The following is a 22,136-nucleotide window of genomic DNA, read 5'->3' on the forward strand; positions in this document are numbered from 1 at the left end:
TCAGCACCCTCACAGGGAAGAGCTTCTGCCTAAGAGCTCAGCTCGGGCAGGTTCAAGCCATTCCCCTTGGAGCATCTCTGTGGCCCATCAGGAGCATCAGCTCACGTCCTTGCTATGGGAGCACTGGACCTGCAGCCACCGCTCTGGATCATGGGGGGACCTGATGGCTCCATACAGGTGCCTGCCAGGAGGGGCTGGGCTCTGCTCCCAAGGAGCAAGGGATGGGACAAGAGGAACCGGCCTCAAGCTGCACCAGGGCAGGTTTAGATGGAGCTGAGGAACAATCCCTGCCCCAGAGGATGCTCGGGCACTGGAACAGGCTGCCCAGGGCAGGGCTGAAGGCACGGGGCAGTGCTGGGAATGGTTTGGTTTAATGATCTTAAAGGTCTTTTCCAACCCAGCTGCTTCCATGATTCCATGATGATTCCATGATGATTCCATGACTCCATGGCCCTTCTCCCCTCCAGAGCGGGCAGCAATGGCAGGAGCACCGCACTCAGAGCAAGCTGGAGTATTGCTCCCGCAGGTTGACCAAGGAGTAGAGGGTTTTCTCCTCCTGCTCCCCGCAGCCTGGCAGCCCCTTACCCATCTTCTCATCATCCGTCTGCAATCACAAAGGGACAAAAGCTTTGCTCGGGCTCGCGGAACCCAATCCTTCCATTGGCAAGAGAGAGGGGACCCATGGGCTTGGGTTGATGCTCTGGAGCCCAGGAAGCCCAGTGAGGTCCCATCTGCTCCTGCCTGTGGGCCCAGGGGTTGCATCTCTCCCCCTGGGGTCTTGGCCATCTCCTTGCTTGGTGCTGGAGCCCCTTTAGGGGAGGTGGCCACGAGCCACGGCTCACCTGGGCTGTACCTGGTGCCGTGGAACGGGCGGGTTTGGAGGTCTCGGCCCTAGGGGTCGGTGTCGTGGAGCCCTCCTGCAGGCAGCCCTGGGGGAAAGGCTTTAGAAGGAATAAAGCATCCCAAGGGAGCCAAAGGAACCGGGGTCAGTGGGGCTGGGGACAGAGACCCTGGGCATGCACTGGGAAGCGCAGGCGGCTGTGCCCACGCGGCTGCTCCTGGGGCTGCCCCAGCACCAGGTCCCCATTCAGGTTCCCATGAGGAACCCATAGGCTGAGGTTGTCCTTCCTCCCACCCCATCCTGGCCCCAGCTCATCCCCCCTGCATGCAGGGACCCCCCGCATCTGCATCCTGGTCCAGGCAGGTACCCGGAGGATGGGGATGAGCCTGCAGGAACTCACCTGCTGGAAGGGGCCAACCTGGGCATACACCGTGGTGTACTCTGCTCTGGGCTCTGCGGGGAGAGAAGAGGGGAAGGTCAGCGAGGGAACAGGCTGGGGTGGGGGGGAATCCTGGCTTAAAGCAGGATGAGAGGTGCTGGGGGGCTTTGATGTGGGTCTGGGTGGAGGTGGAGCATCGCTTTGCATCCCACTGCCTGCCCCACTGGAGGCAAAGGATGGCAGTGGAAGGTGCACCAGCACAAACCAGCTCTTCCCATTCCAATCCAAGATCCCCAGCTGCTCTCAAAGGGTGAGGTGCATTTGTCTCCTTCAGACACTGGCACCATGGCAGCCTCAGCTCCTTCTTTGGCCCATCAGAGGAGGGGAGAGGGTTAAAATCCTTCATAATCCCATTTGGGGGTCAGAATTCCAGTATCCCTCATTGCAGCACTGGAGGAACAGCGATGCAGGCTTCAGGCAGGGCAGGGATTGCTGCAGGGAGATGCTTGGCCCAATGTTCACAATGGAAAGCTGGATCTCAAGGGTTGGGTGGGAGGAGCCCATGGTCCTGGTGCTGAGTGCACCCCAACATCCAGGCACAGGCAAAGACAAGGCAGGAATTTCCCCATTGGTGTGAGCTGATGGGAACAACAACGTTTCCCATGGATGGAAGGAAGGGTCAGTGGGATCTGTGCTGGGCACCGGCCCCGTTGTAGCAGCAACGGGCATGAGCCTGCGCCCCAAAACAGCCCTGAGCATCCTGATCCTTTGGTGATCCCATGGCTGTGCCCCAGCTGCTTCGTGGTGGGGCTGGCACCCCGTTTTCCAGCAGGAAACTGGGGAAGAGCAGAGCTTCAGGCTCAGGAGCATCATCGGGGTCACCTCGTGGAGCCCCCTTCCATGCATGCAGGGTGAGGGTGCGGGGAGGGGCTGGGGTCCCTCTGGTACCAAGCCCCAGCAGTGGATGCTTCCCCCCCCGATTTCCAGTGCAACCGGGGTGTTCCCAACAGGAAAAAGGGGGATGGATGGAGGGAGGGGAGCGCCTGGGGCAGCCCCGGTGCCCTACCTGTGCTCACGGCCTCATCTGCACGCAGGTGGAAGAGCCTCCAGCCTGGGGGAGAGCAACGCAGGGGCTCCCATCAGCAGCGGCCACAAGAGCAAACCCCACGGAGCATCCTCAGCTCCGGCACCTGCATCCCCCCCCCCCGGTGTCGGGGCCGTGATGGACCCCATGGACGGGACCCTCAGGCCCGCAGGCTCCCGCAGGCTCCGCTCACCTTTGGGTTTGCAGCAGACCACGAGGAGAAGCGATGCTAAAAGCACTGCGGATCCGGCTACCACTGTGGCCGCAATCACAGCCTGCCCGCTGGAGGGGGTGCCTGCAGAGAGAACAGGGTCCGGTAGCAGCATCCCAGGGTGGATCTGCCTCTTCCCAGCATCAGAGGGGGGGGGAAACGGGCACGGCCCTGCTCCAACACCTTGCTGAGCCCTTCATGCATCACAGGGACCCTTGCTCCACGGTCCAACGTGGAAGAGCAGCGATGCACTGCATGAGGATGGGTGATGCTGCGGACGGAGCAGTGGCAGGGAGACTCCATCCCCAGCCCCTCCATGGCCACGGCTTTCCCCACTGATGTCCCTTTGCCTCCTGGGGTCCCCATGGGTGGGGAAAACCCCACTGGGAGCCAGGCTCCCCTCTGCAGCCCATCCTGGGCTCTGCTGCTTTGCTGCTGCCATCCCAAAGCAGGGGTTTTGGGGGGTCACCGAAAGCATCAGTGGGTTTTGGGGGTCACCCAAAGCAGCAGTGGGTTTTGGGGGGTCACCCAAAGCAGGGGTTTTTGGGGGTCACCCAAAGCAGCAGTGGGTCTTGGGGGGTCACCCAAAGCAGCAGTGGGTTTTGGGGGGTCACCCAAAGCAGCAGTGGGTTTTGAGGGGTCACCCAAAGCAGCAGTGGGTTTTGAGGGGTCACCCAAAGCAGGGGTTTTGTGGGGTCACCCAAAGCAGGGGTTTTGTGGGGTCACCCAAAGCAGCAGTGGGTTTTGGGGGTCACCCACTCCCCCCCGTTGACAAGGAGAGGCTCGGGCACACCGGGACACGGAGGAGCGAGGCTGGACACGGGCAATTGGGATCTCACCCTCGGTGGGAGGCTGGGCTCTGCCTTCTGCCGCGCGGGGAGGGGAGAGAGCACGGGGGAGCTCAGTGCCCCCCTGCCCCTCTCTCTGACCGCGCAGCGCAGCCCGGGGGGGAGCAGGAGCCAGGGGCCATGGTCCTGGTGCTCGTTACCTGCGCAGAGGGCAGCGGCCGAGCTCACGGTGACGTTGCGGCTGCTGACGGGGTTCTGCGCCGTGCACGCGAGCAGCGGCTCCCCCGGGGGGGGCTCCTCCACCGTCACCGTGGCCCCGGGGCTGCGCCCGCTCCCCACGCTCCAGGCGTAGGAGACGTCTCCGGCGCCGGCTCCGGCCGCGGCGCAGCGCAGGGTGAAGCGGCAGGGCCCGGCGGAGCAGTTCTGCCCGGTGCAGGTGACCGAGGGCGCCTCCAGCTCCCCTGGGGGCCGCAGGGAGATGTCAGAGCCCCCGCAGGGCGCAGGGCACGCAGCGAGGGGCCGGCAGCGGGAGGTCCCTACCGTACACACGCAAGGTGAAGGTGGATTTCACCCCTGCGCTCTTGGCCGTGTAGGTGCCCGCATCCTCCAGCCGCAGCGGGGAGATGCTGAGCGCGCTGCCGTTCCCCGGGAAGGACAAGCGGGGCTTGAAGCTGTCCTCGAAGAAGGTGGCCTCGGGAGGGTCCCCGAAGCGCACGGTCACAACCACGTCGTTGTGGAAGCTCCAGGCGGCCGCGCTGCCCCGCGGGCTCTGCAGCTGGAAGGTGATGGAGCTGCCCACGGCGCCGACCATCTCCGAGCCGCTGGTGCTGAGCGCTGGGGGGGAGAGGCGGGGCTGAGCGCTGAGCTGGGGACAGGATGTGGGGAAGGGGGCTCGGGTGGAGAGCGCACCTCATCACCCGCTCTGACACCATGGACCCGCTGAGCCCCAGGGCCACAGCGCACAGCACCTCTGTTCCACTGCGGTAACGTCCAGGGTCACACTGGTTGGGGTTGAAGGGTGCTTAAGGCTCATCCAGCCCCATGGACAGGGACCACTTCCACCGGAGCAGGATGCTCCCACCTGGCCTTGAGCACTGCCAGGGATGGGGCAGCCACAGCTTCTCTGGGCACCCTGTGCCAGCGCCTCAGCACCCTCACAGGGAAGAGCTTCTGCCTAAGAGCTCAGCTCAGTCTCCCCTCGGGCAGGTTCAAGCCATTCCCCTTGCCCTGTCCCTGCATCCCTTGTCCCAAGCCCCTCTCCAGGTTTCCTGCAGCCCCTTTAGGCACTGGAGCTGCTCTCAGTTCTCCCCTTCAGGAGCCTTCTCTTCTCCAGGCTGCCCCAGCCCAGCTCTCTCAGCCTGGCTCCTATGGGAGCTGCTCCAGCCCTCGCAGCATCTCCACGTCCCTCTGGTGCTGCTGCCCCAGCGCTGGATGCAGGATGCAGGTGGGGGTCTCACAGAGCGCAGCAGAGGGGCAGGATCCCCCCCCCCCCCCATGACCCCTCCTCATGCAGCCCAGCAAATGAGAGGTTTTCCAGGCTGCAAACACACGAAGCCTCTGGAGCATCCCTTGGGATAAGGGCGCACGCTGCATCACTGATCCCGGAGCACTGGGGTGATGGCAGGGATTAGGGGAATGCTTTGTATTATAAAGGATCCATTTGACCCTGTGGTCTCTGGAGCATCCCTTGGGATGAGGGCGCACGCTGCATCACTGATCCCGGAGCACCGAGGAACCGGGGTGATGGCAGGGATTAGGGGAATGCTTTGTATTATAAAGGATCCATTGACTCTGTGGTCCCACACCGGGACTTGCGCTTTCACATCCCCCAAAGTGCTCGTGAAGCAGCTTCCCTTGTACAGAGGGGTTGAGGGGCTGAGCCCTGAGGTGCAAAATGAAAGTGCAAGGGGAAGCTTGCAGCAGCTCAGGAAGGTTCCTCAGCACCAGCCTGCAAGGGCCGGGTTGAGCTCCAAGCAGGCAGGAAGCTTCTCCACCAAACGTGGAGCTGGTTCCCTCTTCTCCAAGCAGGAAGAAGAGTTTCCATCCCCAGTTTAAAGCCAGTGCTCCCCAGTGTGGGATGGGACGGAGGCTGCGCTCCCAGTGCTTGGGAAGGGAACTGGTCCTGGCGCAGGCAGCCGGAGCCCAGCGCTCCCACCTCAGCCCCGGGTTCTGCATCTGACCCGGGGAAGGGAAGGCTGTTCAGGCCGATAGAGCCGAAGGAAGCGCTGCTGAGCAGCAGATAAGGACAGCGCAGGGCTAAACCCTCCCCAGGCCAACGTCCGTGCCCGTTCCCCATCGCCTGACAGGAGCCGGAGCGCGTCCCTCTTCCAAACAGCCCCGAATCCCCCCCAGGAACCCGCGAAGGGAACAGCCCCTGAGTGGAGCGCGGCAGCCCCAGCACCCGGTGCACACCTGGCAGCAGCTGGATGGGGATGGGGATGGGGATGGGGATGGGGATGGGGATGGACCGGAGCGAGGCCTGACGCAGCCACCCCCTTGCACAGGAGAGCGAGGGGCCAGCGCTGGGCATCGGTCACCCTGGTTTGCCCAACACCCTCAGGGCATCCCTGCATGGACCCTGCACCGCTGGTCCCAGCCCTCCCTGCTCTCCCAGTCCTTAAAACCAGCCTAAACCTCCCCATGGGCCCCCCATTGCTGAGGGAGAAGGGGCATCTGGCTCTTACCTGCTTGCTGAAGGATGAAGGCAAGCGTCAGGCACCAAAACCCATCCATCAATGCAGGGCGCATGGAGGGGAGCGCTCTGCACCCAGCGTGTACGGCAGCGAGAGGGAGATGTGAGCCTCTGTGTGCGCACGGGCTCCCTTCCACAGCTGGATGGGTGGAGATAACTGCTTCACCCAATGGCTGGGACCACCAGTGCCGTCAGATGGAGACTGGGGCCAATGGGGATGAACATAGAGTAGAGAGGGCATAAACAGAGAACCCAGAGTGGTTTGGGTCGGAAGGCTCATCCAGACCCCTTCCACTGGAGCAGGGTGCTCCAAGCCCCTGTGTCCAAACGCCTTGAGCACTGCAACCACGGCATCTCCCTTCAACCCATCCCAGTGTCCCATCACCCTCACAGGGAAGAGCTTCTGCCTAAGAGCTCATCTCCATCTCCCCTCTGGCAGGTTCAAGCCATTCCCCCTGTCCTGTCCCTCCATCCTTTGTCCAAAGCCCCTCTCCAGGTTTCTTGTGGCCCCTTTTGGCACTGGAAGGAATCCCAATGAAAACTTCATCCGAAAAGCTCCATTTCCAAGCAAAGAGGAGTGTGGCATCTGGAACAAAGAGCAGCACCATGGCTCTGTGTGACAAACAGCCCAGCTTCCCTAAGGAACCAGCTTGGAGAGGTGCAGCATGGAACCCAGCACCCACAAGATGCCGGTGCCATGGACCAGTGTCACCAGGGCATGCTCCATGAGGGATGCTGTGACACTGCGGATGGGCTCCTCTTGTGGGCCAAGGCACAAAGAGACACCCAGGGCATGGGCCACCCTGGAACCCCCTTTGTCTCCTCCACCCATCCCCTGGGAGCCAGCATCTCTGTGGCACCGTGGCTCAATGCCACCCATTGGCACCATCAGCATTGTTGCTGGAGCCCTTCCCCACCCCGAGCATCCGATGTCTGCATGAAGCCACGTTTGGATGCTCCATCACAGGGTGCTCCATAGCCCTGCAAGGAGCAGCACCAGGCTAAATCCTGCACCAAGCACCAGGCACCAGGCACAGAATGAGGCCTTTACCCCCTTTTAGAGTCATAGAATCAGGGAATGGGTTGGGGTGGAAAGGACCTGAAGATCATCCAGTTCCAACCCCCTGCCATGGGCAGCGACACCTCCCACTGAACCAGGGCACCCAAGGCTCTGTCCAACCTGGCCTTGAACACTGCCAGGGATGGAGCATTCACAACCTCCCTGGGCACCCATTCCAGTGCCTCAGCACCCTCACAGTGAAGAACTCCCTCCTTAGATCCAATCTAAACTTCCCCTGTTTCAGTTTGAACCCATTACCCCTTGTCCTGTCACTACAGTCCCTAATGAAGAGTCCATCCCCAGCATCCCTATAGGCCCCCTTCAGACACTGGAAGCTGCTCTGAGGTCTCCACGCAGCTTCTCTCCTCCAGGCTGAACAGCCCCAGTGTTCTCAGCCTGGCTCCATACAGGAGGCACAAACCCGTGTCCCTCTGAGCTCCTCCCCGTGATCCTCCTGAAGCTGCTGCTGCTTTGGGGCCTTTTCCCTGGGAGCAGCTCAGCTGATGTGCTGCAGCAGTGACACACTCGCCCAGCAACCCTTTCCGAAGCCTTGGCCATGCCTTTATTCCCCTTTCCCTTGGTCAGCCCCGCTGGGAGAGCCGCGTTCCCTGGGGGTTGTCGAATAGCTCGGACTTGGAACGATTCGGGGTTATAACATCGGAGGATTTGGGGTTATAACATCGGACAATTTGGGGTTATAAAATTGGACAATTTGGGGTTATAAAATCAGATGATTTGGGGTTATAAAATCAGACGATTTGGGGTTATAAAATCAGATGATTTGGGGTTATAAAATCAGATGATTTGGGGTTATAAAATCAGACGATTTGGGGTTATAAAATTAGATGATTTGGGGTTATAAAATCAGATGATTTGGGGTTATAAAATCAGACGATTTGGGGTTATAAAATCAGACGATTTGGGGTTATAACATCGGATGATTTCGGGTTATAACATTGGATGATTTGGGGTTATAAAATCGGATTAGGAACGGTCTGACAGCCGCTGTCCTTCATCCAGGCCCCCTCCAGCATCCCCGGGGGATTTGTGCAGGGAATGTGGGCTCTGCTGTGGGCCAATGCCATGGGCAGGGGCTGCTTCGAGTGCAGCTTTCAATGGTCCATGGCAAACCCTGCCTGTCCCTGAGGCAGCAGTGGGAAAGGATGGGGATGGAGCGGTGGGGAGAGGCATTGCCCAAGCAGGACACGAGTGCACCCAGGGCGGGCGTCAGGGTGAGCTCAGGCTCCAGGGCATTGCAAAACCTCCTGCAGCAGGGACCTGGTGGTTTCAGAACTGCTTCTGGGACAGGAGTTGAGCAAGAAATCACTTCTGGTAACAGGAAAATCACTTCTGGTCACGGGAAAATCATTTCTGATCATACAAAAATCACTTCTTCTCATAGAAAAATCACTTCTGGTCATAGGAAAATCATTTCTGATCATAGAAAAATCATTTCTGGTCATAGAAAGATCATTTCTGATCATACAAAAATCACTTCTGGTCATAGAAAATTCACTTCTGGTCATAGGAAAACCATTTCTGGTCATAGGAAAATCATTTCTTGTCATAGAAAAATCATTTCTAGTCATAGAAAAATCATTTCTGATCATACAAAAAACACTTCTGGTCATAGGAAAAACATTTATGGTTATGGAAAAATCACTTTGGTCATAGAAAAAACATTTCTGGTCATAGAAAAAACATTTCTTGTCATAGAAAATTCATTTCTGGTCATACAAAAATCACTTCTTCTCATAGAAAAATCACTTCTGATCATTGGAAAATAATTTTTGATCGCAGCAAACTCACCGGGGTTGTCGCAAACTCACCGGGGTCACCGCCCGCTGCTGCCGAGCGCCCATCACCGGTACCACGGGCCTGGGGCTCCCTCTAGTGAAGCCGCCCGCAGGCCGAGGGGAAGCCCATGGGCAGAGGGATGAGGCTGGGATCCAAACCCGCTCCGCTTCCCGGGGGGGCTGCGCGGAGCTGCGGGGCTCGGTCCCGATGGCTGCATCCGGAGCCCTTCCACCCTCTCCCAGCGCTTCGGTGCCCTCCCTTAGCCATAACCCAAGGGGATTCGCTGCCTCGCTTCACTCAGCCCTGCTCTCTCTCTGCCACCCCTCCCCTCCACAGGGCAGCCCCCGCTCGGCTCCATGCAGGGGGCTTTGCCCCGGTCCCCAGGGGTGAGCAGGGTTGCACCAAGCCAGGGATGCGAGGTCGGTGTCCGAGGGGCCGAGGCTCAGGCCGTGGGCATCATCACGCAGGCATAAACCGTGGTGGGCTCCTTGCTGGGGCTCTGCAGCCAGAAGCAGGGAAGCAAAAGAGGGGCCTGAGCTGGGGGGAGATGTGGGTGACCCCATGGGGAAGAACCACCCTTACCTGTACGAGGCGGCCCTGCAGGGTGTGGGGCTGTGCCGGGGGGGCCCGTGGGGCACAAGGGGCCGTGTCCAAGGGCTGGCTGGTGCCTGCGGGGTAGTCGGTGATGCAGGAGGGGTGCTCGGTGATGGAGGCTCCTTTCTGCCTCTGCACAGAGAGCAAAGGGTGAGCAGCAGCACAGAGCTCACCATGGGGACCCTTCCCTCCCTCTCCCCTCCATGCACCCACAGCCTCCTCCCCACTCTGTGCTGGGTAGCACTTGGGGAGCAGTGGGTCCAACCCCATGGTCTGGCCCCCAAAGCCACCCTGGGGCTGCAGCACCCAACCTCATTCCCAGCAGTTCCTGGATTAACGGGGCCCAGGCTGACTCCTGGGATGGCAGAAGCCTCCCCCATCCTCTCCTTGCCCCGTTGCAGGGCTGCGTTAGCACCACCCATAGGGTGCTGCAGCCCAACAAAGTGAGCTGGGGGCTTTGGGTGCTGCTCCCCACACAAGGAGCCCCATCAGGGTGATGCCCGTGCCCTCCATAGGCTGCAGCACCGGATCCCACCCCAAGGAGCAGTGGCCGTGGCTCACCTGCCTCCGCTGCACCTGGGAGTAGATGGTGTGCACGGCGCTGTCCTCGGGCAGGGCTGAGCCCTCCCGCCCGCCTGCAGGGGATGAGGGGGTCACTGAGCAGGGTTCAGGGGGGCCCTGGGGTCACAGCCCTGCTCCTGCGCCCCAAGAGCCCTTCGGGAAGGGATCCAGCCTCAGATCCCATCCGCAGGGCAGGTTCAAGCCATTCCCCGTGCCCGGCCCCTCTCCTGCAGCCCCTCCAGGCACTGGAGCTGCTCCCCCTAGAACCACAGAACCATGGAATGGGTTGGGGTGGGAAGCACCTTAAGATCATCCAGTTCCAACCCCTGCTGTGGGCAGTGACGCCCTTAAGGACCCTTCACTGTGCTCCTCCCCAAGGACCAGGATGCCCTCAGAATCACAGAACCAACCAGGCTGGAAAAGATGTTTAGGATCGAGTCCACCCCTTCCCAAGTCCCGCACTAACCCCGGACACCGCAGATCCACAGGGATCCACTCCTTGGTGTGCTCTTCTGGGGGCTGATCCTGCTCATCCCAACCATGGACCCTCAGCCACCCCCAGCACCTCCATCACAGCACTCACCACCGGGCTTGGCCACACAGGCACCCACCAGGACCCCGATGAGCATCACTGCACCCACGGGCACCAGCACCAGGAGCCCCAGCCCGGCACTGCCTGGAATGGAGTGGGGAGAGAGGGGATGGGATCAGCCCCGGCCCCACGGTCACCCAGGGCCAAGCAGGATATGCTGCTAAAAGCCCGTTTTTCACCTCGTTTTGGACGGTTTAATTTGGTAGAACAGGAAACAAGGGGCAGGAAATGCTTCTCTGGGGCAGAGCATCCTTTATCACCTCCAGACTGCACCGAGCAGCAAAGAGCCTGCTGCAGGTGCCACCGGGGCCAGATAAAGCCCTCAGGATGCTCCCAATGCCTGTGGGGAGGCAGCCCCTTGGCTCTGCGGGGTGTAAAGGCCGTGGGGCAGAGCTCTGCAGCCCCAGCCTTGCTCTTGGGCCACCGATGGTCACATCCCACAGGGGTGCGGGGGGCTTTGGGGCACAGAGGGCTGAGGATCGAGCCCCAGGTGCCCCGGGAACGCCTCGCGTCAGCATCTCCCCCTTGGAAGCGCTTTTCCCATGGGGCTGTGACAGGAGGGCCCCTTCGGGTCCCCAGGGAAGGGGCACCCAGAGCACAGCCCGGGCCTGGGGAGTCCCCTCCATCGCAAGGAAACCCCCATGGGAGGCAGCGGGACTCAGCCCCCAGAGCCCCACAGGGGGAACCTGCCCTAACCCTAACCCCAACCCTAACCCCAGGGCCCCGCAGCCTCCGGCCCTGAGCACCGGTGCTGGGGACCTCCCCCTCCGGCCTCTTCTGAAGAGCCCCTGGCTCGCAAAGGCTCCTTTGGGGCTGCCTGAGGCAGCTTGAGAGAGGCATGGACTGGGGTGGGGTGGAAAGGACCCGGAGAGCATCCAGTTCCAATGGGCAGGGACACCTCGCACTGAAGTGTGCTACCCAAGGCCTCATCCAACCTGGCCTTGAGCACTGCCAGGGATGGAGCATTCACAGCCTCCCTGGGCACCCATTCCAGTGCCTCAGCACCCTCACAGTAATGACCTCCCTCCTTATATCCAATCTAAACTTCTCCTGTTTCAGTTTTACCCCATTACCCCTTGTCCTGTCACTGCAGTCCCTAATGAAGAGTCCCTCCCCAGCATCCCTATAGGCCCCCTTCAGACCCTGGAAGCTGCTCTGAGGTCTCCACGCAGCTTCTCTTCTCCAGGCTGAACAGCCCCAACTTTCTCAGCCTGGCTCCATACAGGAGCTGCTCCAGCCCCTGAGCATCCTCGTGGCCTCCTCTGGACTTGTTCCAACAGAGCAGGGTCAGGAGCAGGAGCAGGAGGGAGCTGGGCCAGGGACTCACCCGCTTGCTCCCGGCTGCACTGGGAGGAGCTGAAGGTGCGGCTGTGGGTGCTGACGGGGTTGCTGGCGGTGCAGGAGCAGGAGATGCTGGAGCTGTGCAGGGGGAAGGCGAGGGGCAGGAGGCTGCCGTTGCGGGAGCAGGGCCCCGAGGTGCCGCCGGTGCCCGCACTGCCCCAGCTGTAGGAGATGCTGTCCCCTCGCTCTGCGGTGCAGTTGAGGGTGATGCTGCAGGTGCCATTGGCCAGCACCCAGCTGAGGATCTGGATGCTGGGGGCAGACACAGGCTCTGGAGAGAGGGAGGGAAGAGGCGGTTGCTGTGCCTGGGAGACCCAAATGGATCTAATTCCATCGGGTCCGGTCCAAGCTGCGAAGAGCATCACAGAGGGAGATGCTCGGCATGGACCCGGATGCTCCTGGCAGGATGCAGAGAGGGTCCTGTGCTCACTGCAGCACCTCAGCATCATAGAATCATAGAATAGTGTGGGTTGGAAAGGACCTTAACATCATCGAGTTCCAACCCCCTGCCATGGGCAGGGACACCTCGCTCTAAACCATATTACCCAAGGCCTCATCCAACCTGGCCTTGAGCACTGCCAGGGATGGAGCATTCACAACCTCCCTGGGCACCCATTCCAGTGCCTCAGCACCCTCACAGTGAAGAACTCCCTCCTTAGATCCAATCTAAACTTCCCCTGTTCCAGTTTTACCCCATTACCCCTTGTCCTGTCACTACAGTCCCTAATGAAGAGCCCCCATCAGGGTGAGCATCTCCCCCCGCCTCGCCCCCTCTCCCATCACCACCAGAGCCCCTGTGCTCACCATAGACCTCCAGCTGAATGCGCCAGACCTCCTCCTCGGGCCCCTTGCTCACTGTGTACTCGTAGAGCTGCCCGTCCTGCCGGCTCGTGTTGAGGATCTCCAGCGAGAAGTCCAGGGCATGGAACCGGGCCCGCTCCCGCACGTAGTTGGTGTAGTTCCCATCCCTGTACTGGAGCAGCACCAGCTTCCGCTGCGGGTCCTCGGTGTCCCGCTTCCACACGGCCGCCCCGAAGAGCAGGGTGAGGGCCCGCAGCTCCGCGGGCACCCGCAGCCTCGTCGCCGTCCCCACCGTGCCCAGCACCGTTTCCACCACCCCATGGACCCTGCCTGGGGGCAGAGGGGAGAGAAGGGATGGGGCGGGCAGGGGGATCAGGGGCAGGGGTATCAGGGGGGGAAGGAGCTCAGAGCTCATCCGGTCCAACCATTGCATCACTGCCCCATGGCCCCTGCCCTGTTCCAATGCTGAGCATCCTTTGGGGCAGGAATTGGTCCTCAGCTCCATCCAACCCTGCCCTGGTGCAGCTTGAGGCCAGTTCCTCTTGTCCCATCCCTGGTTCCTTGGGAGCAGAGCCCAGCCCCTCCTGGCTCCATCCTCCTGGCAGGAGCCATCAGGTCCCCCCTGAGCCTTCCCATAGAACCATGGAATGGGTTGGGGTGGAAAGGACCTCGAGATCATCCAGTTCCAACCCCTGCCATGGGCACGGACACCTCCACTAAACCAGGGCACCCAAGGCTCTGTCCAACCTGGCCTTGACCTGAACCCCCCAGGTCCCTCAGCCCTCAGCAGTGCAGGTCCAGGGCTCAGAGGGGCCGCGCTGCCTTCCTCTGCTCCTCCTCCTCTCTCCTGCTTGAGGTGCTCCCAGGAGCATCTCTTGGTTGCCATGGAAACGCGCTCTGCAGGAGAGGGGTGCAGGCGCCTCCCATCCCAACCCGCTGCATCCCATGCAGAGCCGCTGTTCCCGGCCCGCAGGGATTCCCATTCCCCCCCTCCTGCACAAACTGGTTTGTGTGGGGAGGAAAGAGCGTGGGGGAGCACCAGCTCAGCAGCGTCACCCCCGTACCCCCCACCACATCCTTCCATTGGGGTGAGGCTGTGTCCAGAGTGGAAAAGAGAGGAATTACCCCAGGGACCCCCCTCAAGCAAGTGGGATCCCCTCCTATGGCACAGAACACGGGGCTTGGGCTGTCCCTGCGGCTCCATCTCCGCACCAGGCTCAGCCATGGCCCCACAGAGCCCTCCCCATGGGGTTGGAGGAGGGGTGTGAAGAGGGATGGACCCAGCCATGCCCATAGACAGGGGATGGAGGCGCTTGGTGCAGAGCAGCTCCCACAGCGGGACTGGGCTCATGGGGCTCTTGCTGGGCTGGGGAGGATGAAACCCCCCGGGGTTACCCAAGGCAGGGACCCCGGTACCCGTGAGCCAGCGGAGGGGAAAACCCGGCTCTGTCCTGGACAAAGCCCTTGTTGTGCAGGCAGGGATCACACAGCAGCAGGGGCAGAGGGCTCAGGGAACCCTGGAATGGGCTGGGATGGGAAGGAGCTCAAGATCATGGGGCCACGGCAGGGATGGCTCACACAAGAGATCAGCTCCTGTCGTGGGGCTGGGGGGACACAGTGCCCCTGGTCCAGATGGTCCCATTCATCCAGGACACCGCCATCCCCAGGACACCATCATCCCTAGGGAACCATCAACCCCAGGCCTCCATCAACCCCAAGCCTCCATCATCCCCAGGCCTCCATAATCCCCAGGATGCCATCACCCTAGGACACCATCATCCCTAGGACGCCATCATCCCTAGAACGCCATCATCCCTAGGGCACCATCATCCCTAGGGCATCATCATCCCTAGGACATCATCATCCCTAGGAAACCATCATCCCTAGGGCACCATCATCCCTAGGGCATCATCATCCCTAGGACACCATCATCCCTAGGGCATCATCATCCCTAGGACACCATCATTCCTAGGACATCATCACCCCTAGGACGCCATCATCCCTAGGGCATCATCATCCCTAGGACACCATCATTCCTAGGACGCCATCATCCCTAGGGCACCATCATCCCTAGGGCACCATCATCCCTAGGATGCCATCATCCCTAGGGCACCATCATCCCTAGATCACCATCATCCCTAGGGCACCATCATCCCTAGGGCACCATCATCCCTAGGGCACCATCATCCCTAGGACACCATCATCCCTAGGACACCATCATCCCTAGGACACCATCATCCCTAGGGCATCATCATCCCTAGGGCACCATCATCCCTAGGACATCATCATCCCTAGGGCACCATCATCCCTAGGACACCATCATCCCTAGGACGCCATCATCCCTAGGGCACCATCATCCCTAGGACATCATCATCCCTAGGGCACCATCATCCCTAGGGCACCATCATCCCTAGGGCACCATCATCCCTAGGACATCATCATCCTAGGACATCATCATCCCTAGGGCATCATCATCCCTAGGGCACCATCATCCCTAGGACACCATCATCCCTAGGACATCATCATCCCTAGGACACCATCATCCCTAGGACACCATCATCCCTAGGGCATCATCATCCCTAGGACACCATCATCCCTAGGACACCATCATCCCTAGGGCATCATCATCCCTAGGACACCATCATCCCTAGGACACCATCATCCCTAGGGCATCATCATCCCTAGGACACCATCATCCCTAGGACACCATCATCCCTAGGGCATCATCATCCCTAGGACATCATCATCCCTAGGACACCATCATCCCTAGGGCATCATCATCCCTAGGGCACCATCATCCCTAGGACACCATCATCCCTAGGGCATCATCATCCCTAGGACACCATCATCCCTAGGGCACCATCATCCCTAGGACACCATCATCCCTAGGGAACCATCATCCCTAGGACACCATCATCCCTAGGGCACCATCATCCCTAGGACATCATCATCCTAGGACATCATCATCCCTAGGACACCATCATCCCTAGGGCACCATCATCCCTAGGACACCATCATCCCTAGGACGCCATCATCCCTAGGGCACCATCATCCCTAGGACATCATCATCCCTAGGACATCATCATCCTAGGACATCATCATCCCTAGGACATCATCATCCCTAGGGCACCATCATCCCTAGGACACCATCATCCCTAGGACATCATCATCCTAGGACATCATCATCTCTAGGACACCATCATCCCTAGGGCACCATCATCCCTAGGACATCATCATCCTAGGACATCATCATCCCTAGGACACCATCATCCCTAGGGCACCATCATCCCTAGGACACCATCATCCCTAGGACGCCATCATCCCTAGGGCACCATCATCCCTAGGACATCATCATCCCTAGGACATCATCATCCTAGGACATCATCATCCCTAGGACATCATCATCCCTAGGGCACCATCATCCCTAGGACATCATCATCCCTAGGACATCATCATCCTAGGACATCATCATCCCTAGGACATCATCATCCCTAGGGCACCATCATCCCTAGGACACCATCATCCCTAGGACGCCATCATCCCTAGGGCACCATCATCCCTAGGACATCATCATCCCTAGGGCACCATCATCCCTAGGGCACCATCATCCCTAGGGCACCATCATCCCTAGGACATCATCATCCTAGGACATCATCATCCCTAGGGCATCATCATCCCTAGGGCACCATCATCCCTAGGACACCATCATCCCTAGGGAACCATCATCCTAGGACATCATCATCCCTAGGAAACCATCATCCTTAGGGCACCATCACCCCTAGGGCACCATCATCCCTAGGACACCATCATCCCTAGGGCACCATCATCCCTAGGACACCATCAACCCCAAGCCTCCATCATCCCCAGGCCTCCATAATCCCCAGGATGCCATCACCCTAGGACACCATTCACGCCCAACCAGAGCTCTCCAAGCACCCAGAAACATCCAAATTACCCCACTGCCAGTCCCTTTCCACTCCCTTTCCACACCATTCCTTGCTTGGGGACCTTCTCCCAGCCCACTGGCACCTCTTGAACTGGGACCCTCCATAGCACAGAGTGAAACAAGCCCCAGTTCATCTTCATCCTGCGCACACCAGCTCAGAGCTGGTGCTGCCGTGCCACCAACACACCCCATAGGGCCCCTGGACAGCAACGGTGAGCACCGTGTCCATCAACATCCTCTCTTCATCATCTGTCATTCCCTCCTCCTTCAGCCTGACCAGTGCTAGAAGGGATGCATCCCCTAACAGCCTCTACAATGGATGCATCCCCTAACAGCCTCTACAATGGATGCATCCCCTAACAGCCTCTACAATGGATGCATCCCCTAACAGCCTCTACAATGGATGCATCCCCTAACAGCCTCTACAATGGATGCATCCCCTAACAGCCTCTATAATGGATGCATCCCCTAACAGCCTCTATAATGGATGCATCCCTAACAGCCTCTACAATGGATGCATCCCCTAACAGCCTCTATAACGGATGCATCCCCTAACAGCCTCTACAATGGATGCATCCCTAACAGCCTCTACAATGGATGCATCCCTAACCAACAGCCTCTATAACGGATGCATCCCCTAACAGCCTCTACAATGGATGCATCCCTAACAGCCTCTACAATGGATGCATCCCTAACCAACAGCCTCTATAACGGATGCACCACACACCCAGCTTGGCATTGTGAGCCATTTACTTCCTATAGGGATATTTCTGCTGGATCTGCCCGGTGCGCAGCTCAGGATTTCCAAACCTTCATAGGGAAAATCCTCAAGCAATCCCAAGGGAATATTTCAGGAAGAGATAAACAGAAAACCCCAGACATCAAACCCCATCCATACCCCAGACATCAAACCCCATACACACAAACCCCATCCATCCATACCCCATCCATCCAACCCCATCCATCCAACCCCATCCATCCAACCGCATCCATCCATACCCATTCCATCTGTACCCCATCCATCCATACCCCATCCATCCATACCCATTCCACCTGTACCCCATCCATCCATACCCCATCCATCAATACCCATTCCATCTGTACCCCATCCATCCATACCCCATCCCACCCCATCCATCCATACCCCATCCATCCCACCCCCTCCATCCGTACCCCCAGTGCAGCCCAGTGTCACCAGCAGGCAGACCCGCAGAGCCCAGCCCATGCCTCTGACCCCGACGCAGGTTGATCTCCGCGAGCCCCTGCCACGGGCCCCGTGCTTCCTGTTTGGGGTGAAAACGGCTTCTTTTTGTCACCAGTGGAAAGTATTCAAAGCAGAACTGGGAGGGCAACACCGGAGGCAGGGCTGAGGGAGGAAGCAGAGCAATGCAGCCAGCAGCATCCTCCGGCATCTGGGTACCAGAGCTGTGGGGCAGAGCCTGCATCCCAGCACTGAGAGCATCTGGGTACCAGAGCATTGGGGCAGAGCCTGCATCCCAGCAATGAGAGCATCTGGGTACCAGAGCAGTGGGGCAGAGCCTGCATCCCAGCATTGAGAGCATCTGGGTACCAGAGCTGTGGGGCAGAGCCTGCATCCCAGCAATGAGAGCATCTGGGTACCAGAGCTGTGGGGCAGAGCCTGCATCCCAGCATTGAGAGCATCTGGGTACCAGAGCTGTGGGGCAGAGCCTGCATCCCAGCACTGAGAGCATCTGGGTACCAGAGCTGTGGGGCAGAGCCTGCATCCCAGCACTGAGAGCATCTGGTACCAGAGCTGTGGGGCAGAGCCTGCATCCCAGCAATGAGAGCATCTGGGTACCAGAGCAGTGGGGCAGAGCCTGCATCCCAGCAATGAGAGCATCTGGGTACCGGAGCTGTGGGGCAGAGCCTGCATCCCAGCACTGAGAGCATCTGGGTACCAGAGCTGTGGGGCAGAGCCTGCATCCCAGCACTGAGAGCATCTGGGTACCAGAGCTGTGGGGCAGAGCCTGCATCCCAGCAATGAGAGCATCTGGGTACCGGAGCTGTGGGGCAGAGCCTGCATCCCAGCATTGAGAGCATCTGGGTACCAGAGCTGTGGGGCAGAGCCTGCATCCCAGCACTGAGAGCATCTGGGTACCAGAGCTGTGGGGCAGAGCCTGCATCCCAGCACTGAGAGCATCTGGGTACCAGAGCAGTGGGACAGAGCCTGCATCCCAGCACTGAGAGCATCTGGGTACCAGAGCATTGGGGCAGAGCCTGCATCCCAGCAATGAGAGCATCTGGGTACCAGAGCAGTGGGGCAGAGCCTGCATCCCAGCATTGAGAGCATCTGGGTACCAGAGCTGTGGGGCAGAGCCTGCATCCCAGCAATGAGAGCATCTGGGTACCAGAGCATGGGCAGAGCCTGCATCCCAGCAATGAGAGCATCTGGTACCAGAGCAGTGGGCAGAGCCTGCATCCCAGCACTGAGAGCATCTGGGTACCAGAGCTGTGGGGCAGAGCCTGCATCCCAGCACTGAGAGCATCTGGGTACCAGAGCTGTGGGGCAGAGCCTGCATCCCAGCACTGAGAGCATCTGGGTACCAGAGCTGTGGGGCAGAGCCTGCATCCCAGCACTGAGAGCATCTGGGTACCAGAGCTGTGGGGCAGAGCCTGCATCCCAGCACTGAGAGCATCTGGGTACCAGAGCTGTGGGGCAGAGCCTGCATCCCAGCACTGAGAGCATCTGGGTACCAGAGCTGTGGGGCAGAGCCTGCATCCCAGCACTGAGAGCATCTGGGTACCAGAGCTGTGGGGCAGAGCCTGCATCCCAGCATTGAGAGCATCTGGGTACCGGAGCTGTGGGGCAGAGCCTGCATCCCAGCATTGAGAGCATCTGGGTACCAGAGCTGTGGGGCAGAGCCTGCATCCCAGCAATGAGAGCATCTGGGTACCAGAGCTGTGGGGCAGAGCCTGCATCCCAGCACTGAGAGCATCTGGGTACCAGAGCTGTGGGGCAGAGCCTGCATCCCAGCACTGAGAGCATCTGGGTACCAGAGCTGTGGGGCAGAGCCTGCATCCTTTTTTTTGTCCTTTTTCAGGACAAATCCCCCTTTTTAGGCCCCCAAATGCACTTTTTTGGGTCAAGTTCCCACCTTTTTGGTCCAAATCCTCCCTTTTGGGGCCAGAATCTCCTTTTGAGGATTCCAGTTTTCCAGTTTTGGGCTCAATTCCTCCTTTTTGGGCCCAAATTCCTCTTTTTTAGCACCCAATTCCTCCAATTTGGGGCAAAATCCCTGCTTTTTAACTCCAAAATTCCTCTTTCAGGCCGAATTTCTCCAGGTTTTGGTCAAATTCCTCCCATTTGGGTCAAATTCCTCCTGTTTGGGTCAAATTCTTCCTGTTTGGGTCAAATTCTTCCTTTTCAGGTCCAAAATCTGTCTGGAGAGGCTGAAATTCCCCAAATTCCAGCCTTTAGCACCCAGTTCCTCCAATTTGGGGCCAAAATCCACCTTTTTAACCCCAAAATTCCTCTTTTCAGGCCAAATTAATCCAGGTTTTGGTCAAATTCCTCCCGTTTGGGTCAAATTCTTCCTTTTTCGGTCCAAAATCTATCTCAAGGGACTGAAATTTCCCAAATTCCACCCAAATTCCTCCTTTTAAAGCCCAAATTCCTCCTTTTTAGCACCCAATTCCTCCAATTTTGGGCCAAAACCCTGCTTTTTAACCCCAAAATTCCTCTTTTCAGGCCAAATTCCTCCAGTTTTGGGTCAAATTCCTCCTGTTTGGGTCAAATTCCTCCTTTTTAGGGTCAAAATCTGTCTCAGGGGACTGAAATTTCCCAAATTCCACCCAAATTCCTCCTTTTAAAGCCCAAATTCCTCCTTTTTAGCACCCGATTCCTCCCATTTTGGGCCAAAACTCTCCTTTTTAACCCCAAAATTCCTCTTTTCAGACCAAATTCCTCGGGTTTTGCATCAAATTCCTCGGGTTTTAGGTCAAATTCCTCCAGTTTTGGGTCAAATTCCTCCAGTTTTGGGTCAAATTCCTCCTTTTTAGGGCCAGAATCTGTCTGCAGAGGCTGAAATTCCCCAAATTCCCCCGGTTTAGCGCTGATTTGGGGATGAATTCCACATTTTTAGGAGCAAAAATGTCCCCTCCCCCCCCCTTCCACCCCCCCTCCCCCCCCCGCCCCCTCCCCCCCCCGTGGGAATGTGTCACCTCTTGCAGGAACAAAGTGGGTCCCACGTGTGGGGCCGGGTGCCAGGGCCCTGCCCCATAGCGCGGCCCCACAGCGGCGCCAGGCCGGGGGGGAGGGGGAGATAACGGGGCCTGATAGAGGGGCCGCCTGTCAGCGCCCCACAAGTGCCGGGACAGGAGCCAGGCCCACGGCGCCTGCCCCATAGAGGGCCCCCCCCCACCATGGGAAGCAGGGGTTCTGCCCCATAGATGGGCCCTACATATGGGGACCCCCATGTCCTGCCCCATAGAGGCTACAGAGGGAGGGGAAATGGGGGTTCTGCCCCCTAGATGCTCCCCACAGACTGCAGACCCATTTGTCTTCCCCATAGATCGACCCCACACATGGGGATCCTCTTCTCCTGCCCTATAGATGCCCCATAGCAACGGTCATGGGGGTTCTGCCCCATAGAAGCCCCCCCCCAGATTACAGACCCATTTGTCCGGCCCCATAGATGGGCCCCACACATGGGGACCCCCATGTCCTGCCCCATAGAGGCAACAGAGGGGGGGGAAAGGGGTTTCTGCTTCATAGATGCTCCCCTACAGACTGCAGACCCCCATGTCCTGCCCTATAGATGCCCCACAGGGAGGGGACATAGGGGTTCAGCCCCATAGAGGCACCACACAGACAGAACCCCATTGTCCTGCCTCATAGATGGGCCCCACACATGGGGACCCCCATGTCCTGCCCCATAGAGGCACCACAAGGAGGGAAATTGGGGGTTCTGCCCCATAGATGCCCCCCCACAGACTGCAGACCCACTTGTCCTGCCCCATGGATGAGCCCCCCACATGGGGACCCCCATGTCCTGCCCTATAGATGCCCCATAGCAACGGTCATGGGGGTTCTGTCCCATAGATGCCCCCCCACAGACTGCAGACCCACTTGTTCTGCCCCATAGATGGGCCCCACACAGGAGGACCCCCATGTCCTGCCCCATAGACGCCCCACAGGGAGGGGACATGGGGCTTCTGCCCCATAGATGCCCACACTCACCAAATCCACACATCCTGCCCCATAGACACCCCCCACATCCCACCCCTACAATGGGTTTGGGTAGCGCTTCCTCTGCCCCATAGCTCTGCCCCATTGCCCTTCCCCATAGCTCAGCCATGGGGCAGGGGTTAGGGCTGCCCTTCCCCCCCTCTCCTCCCACCCCCCCCGCTCCCCCCCCAGGAATTCGCCCTCCCCCCAGCTCTGCCCCATATAAAGGCCGATGGGCAGCGGAGGCGGCAGAGCTGCTGC

At 59.2% G+C, this 22,136-nt stretch overlaps 2 protein-coding genes and 1 long non-coding RNA gene across 3 annotated transcripts; all 3 read right to left on the minus strand.

Moving 5' to 3' along the window:
- Positions 1–496: 496 nt before the first annotated feature.
- LOC133215510 (uncharacterized) lies at positions 497–8,917 on the minus strand. The gene is made up of 8 exons (XM_061359578.1): positions 8,885–8,917; positions 3,844–4,168; positions 3,504–3,764; positions 2,740–2,868; positions 2,411–2,599; positions 2,287–2,331; positions 1,242–1,294; positions 497–604 (listed from the first exon to the last, which is right to left on the minus strand). Exons 1-8 carry the CDS (start codon positions 8,915–8,917, stop codon positions 497–499), a joined length of 1,143 nt encoding a protein of 380 aa, XP_061215562.1.
- Positions 8,918–9,492: 575 nt separating this feature from the next.
- On the minus strand, positions 9,493–10,643 carry LOC133215583 (uncharacterized). Its single transcript, XR_009726412.1, has 3 exons — positions 10,591–10,643; positions 10,008–10,081; positions 9,493–9,578 (listed from the first exon to the last, which is right to left on the minus strand). It is a non-coding gene; the product is annotated as an uncharacterized LOC133215583 (long non-coding RNA).
- A 2-nt stretch (positions 10,644–10,645) lies between these two features.
- LOC133215511 (signaling lymphocytic activation molecule-like) lies at positions 10,646–13,966 on the minus strand (the record flags this gene model as incomplete). The annotated part of the gene is made up of 4 exons (XM_061359579.1): positions 13,954–13,966; positions 12,745–13,071; positions 11,927–12,211; positions 10,646–10,683 (listed from the first exon to the last, which is right to left on the minus strand). Coding segments are annotated over exons 1-4 (663 nt in total), but the record flags the coding sequence as incomplete, so codon positions are not given.
- Between the last annotated feature and the right edge of the window lie 8,170 nt (positions 13,967–22,136).

Source organism: Neopsephotus bourkii, unplaced genomic scaffold, assembly GCF_033783945.1.
Source record: "Neopsephotus bourkii isolate Nb327-2 ecotype Australia unplaced genomic scaffold, CSIRO-AGI_Nbou_v1 NB_989, whole genome shotgun sequence".
NCBI classification, from domain to species: domain Eukaryota; kingdom Metazoa; phylum Chordata; class Aves; order Psittaciformes; family Psittacidae; genus Neopsephotus; species Neopsephotus bourkii.

Bases quoted from the DNA above. Each gene is read 5' to 3' on its own strand.
- LOC133215510 (XM_061359578.1), bottom strand. From the start codon at position 8,917: ATGGGCGCTCGGCAGCAGCGGGCGGTGACCCCG. The intron at 4,169-8,884 runs GTGAGTTTGCGA...TCCTGTCCCCAG, and splicing joins AGCAGCGGGCGGTGACCCCG to CTCAGCGCTCAGCCCCGCCT. The intron at 1,295-2,286 runs GTAGGGCACCGG...CTCTCCCCGCAG, and splicing joins AGATGAGGCCGTGAGCACAG to AGCCCAGAGCAGAGTACACC.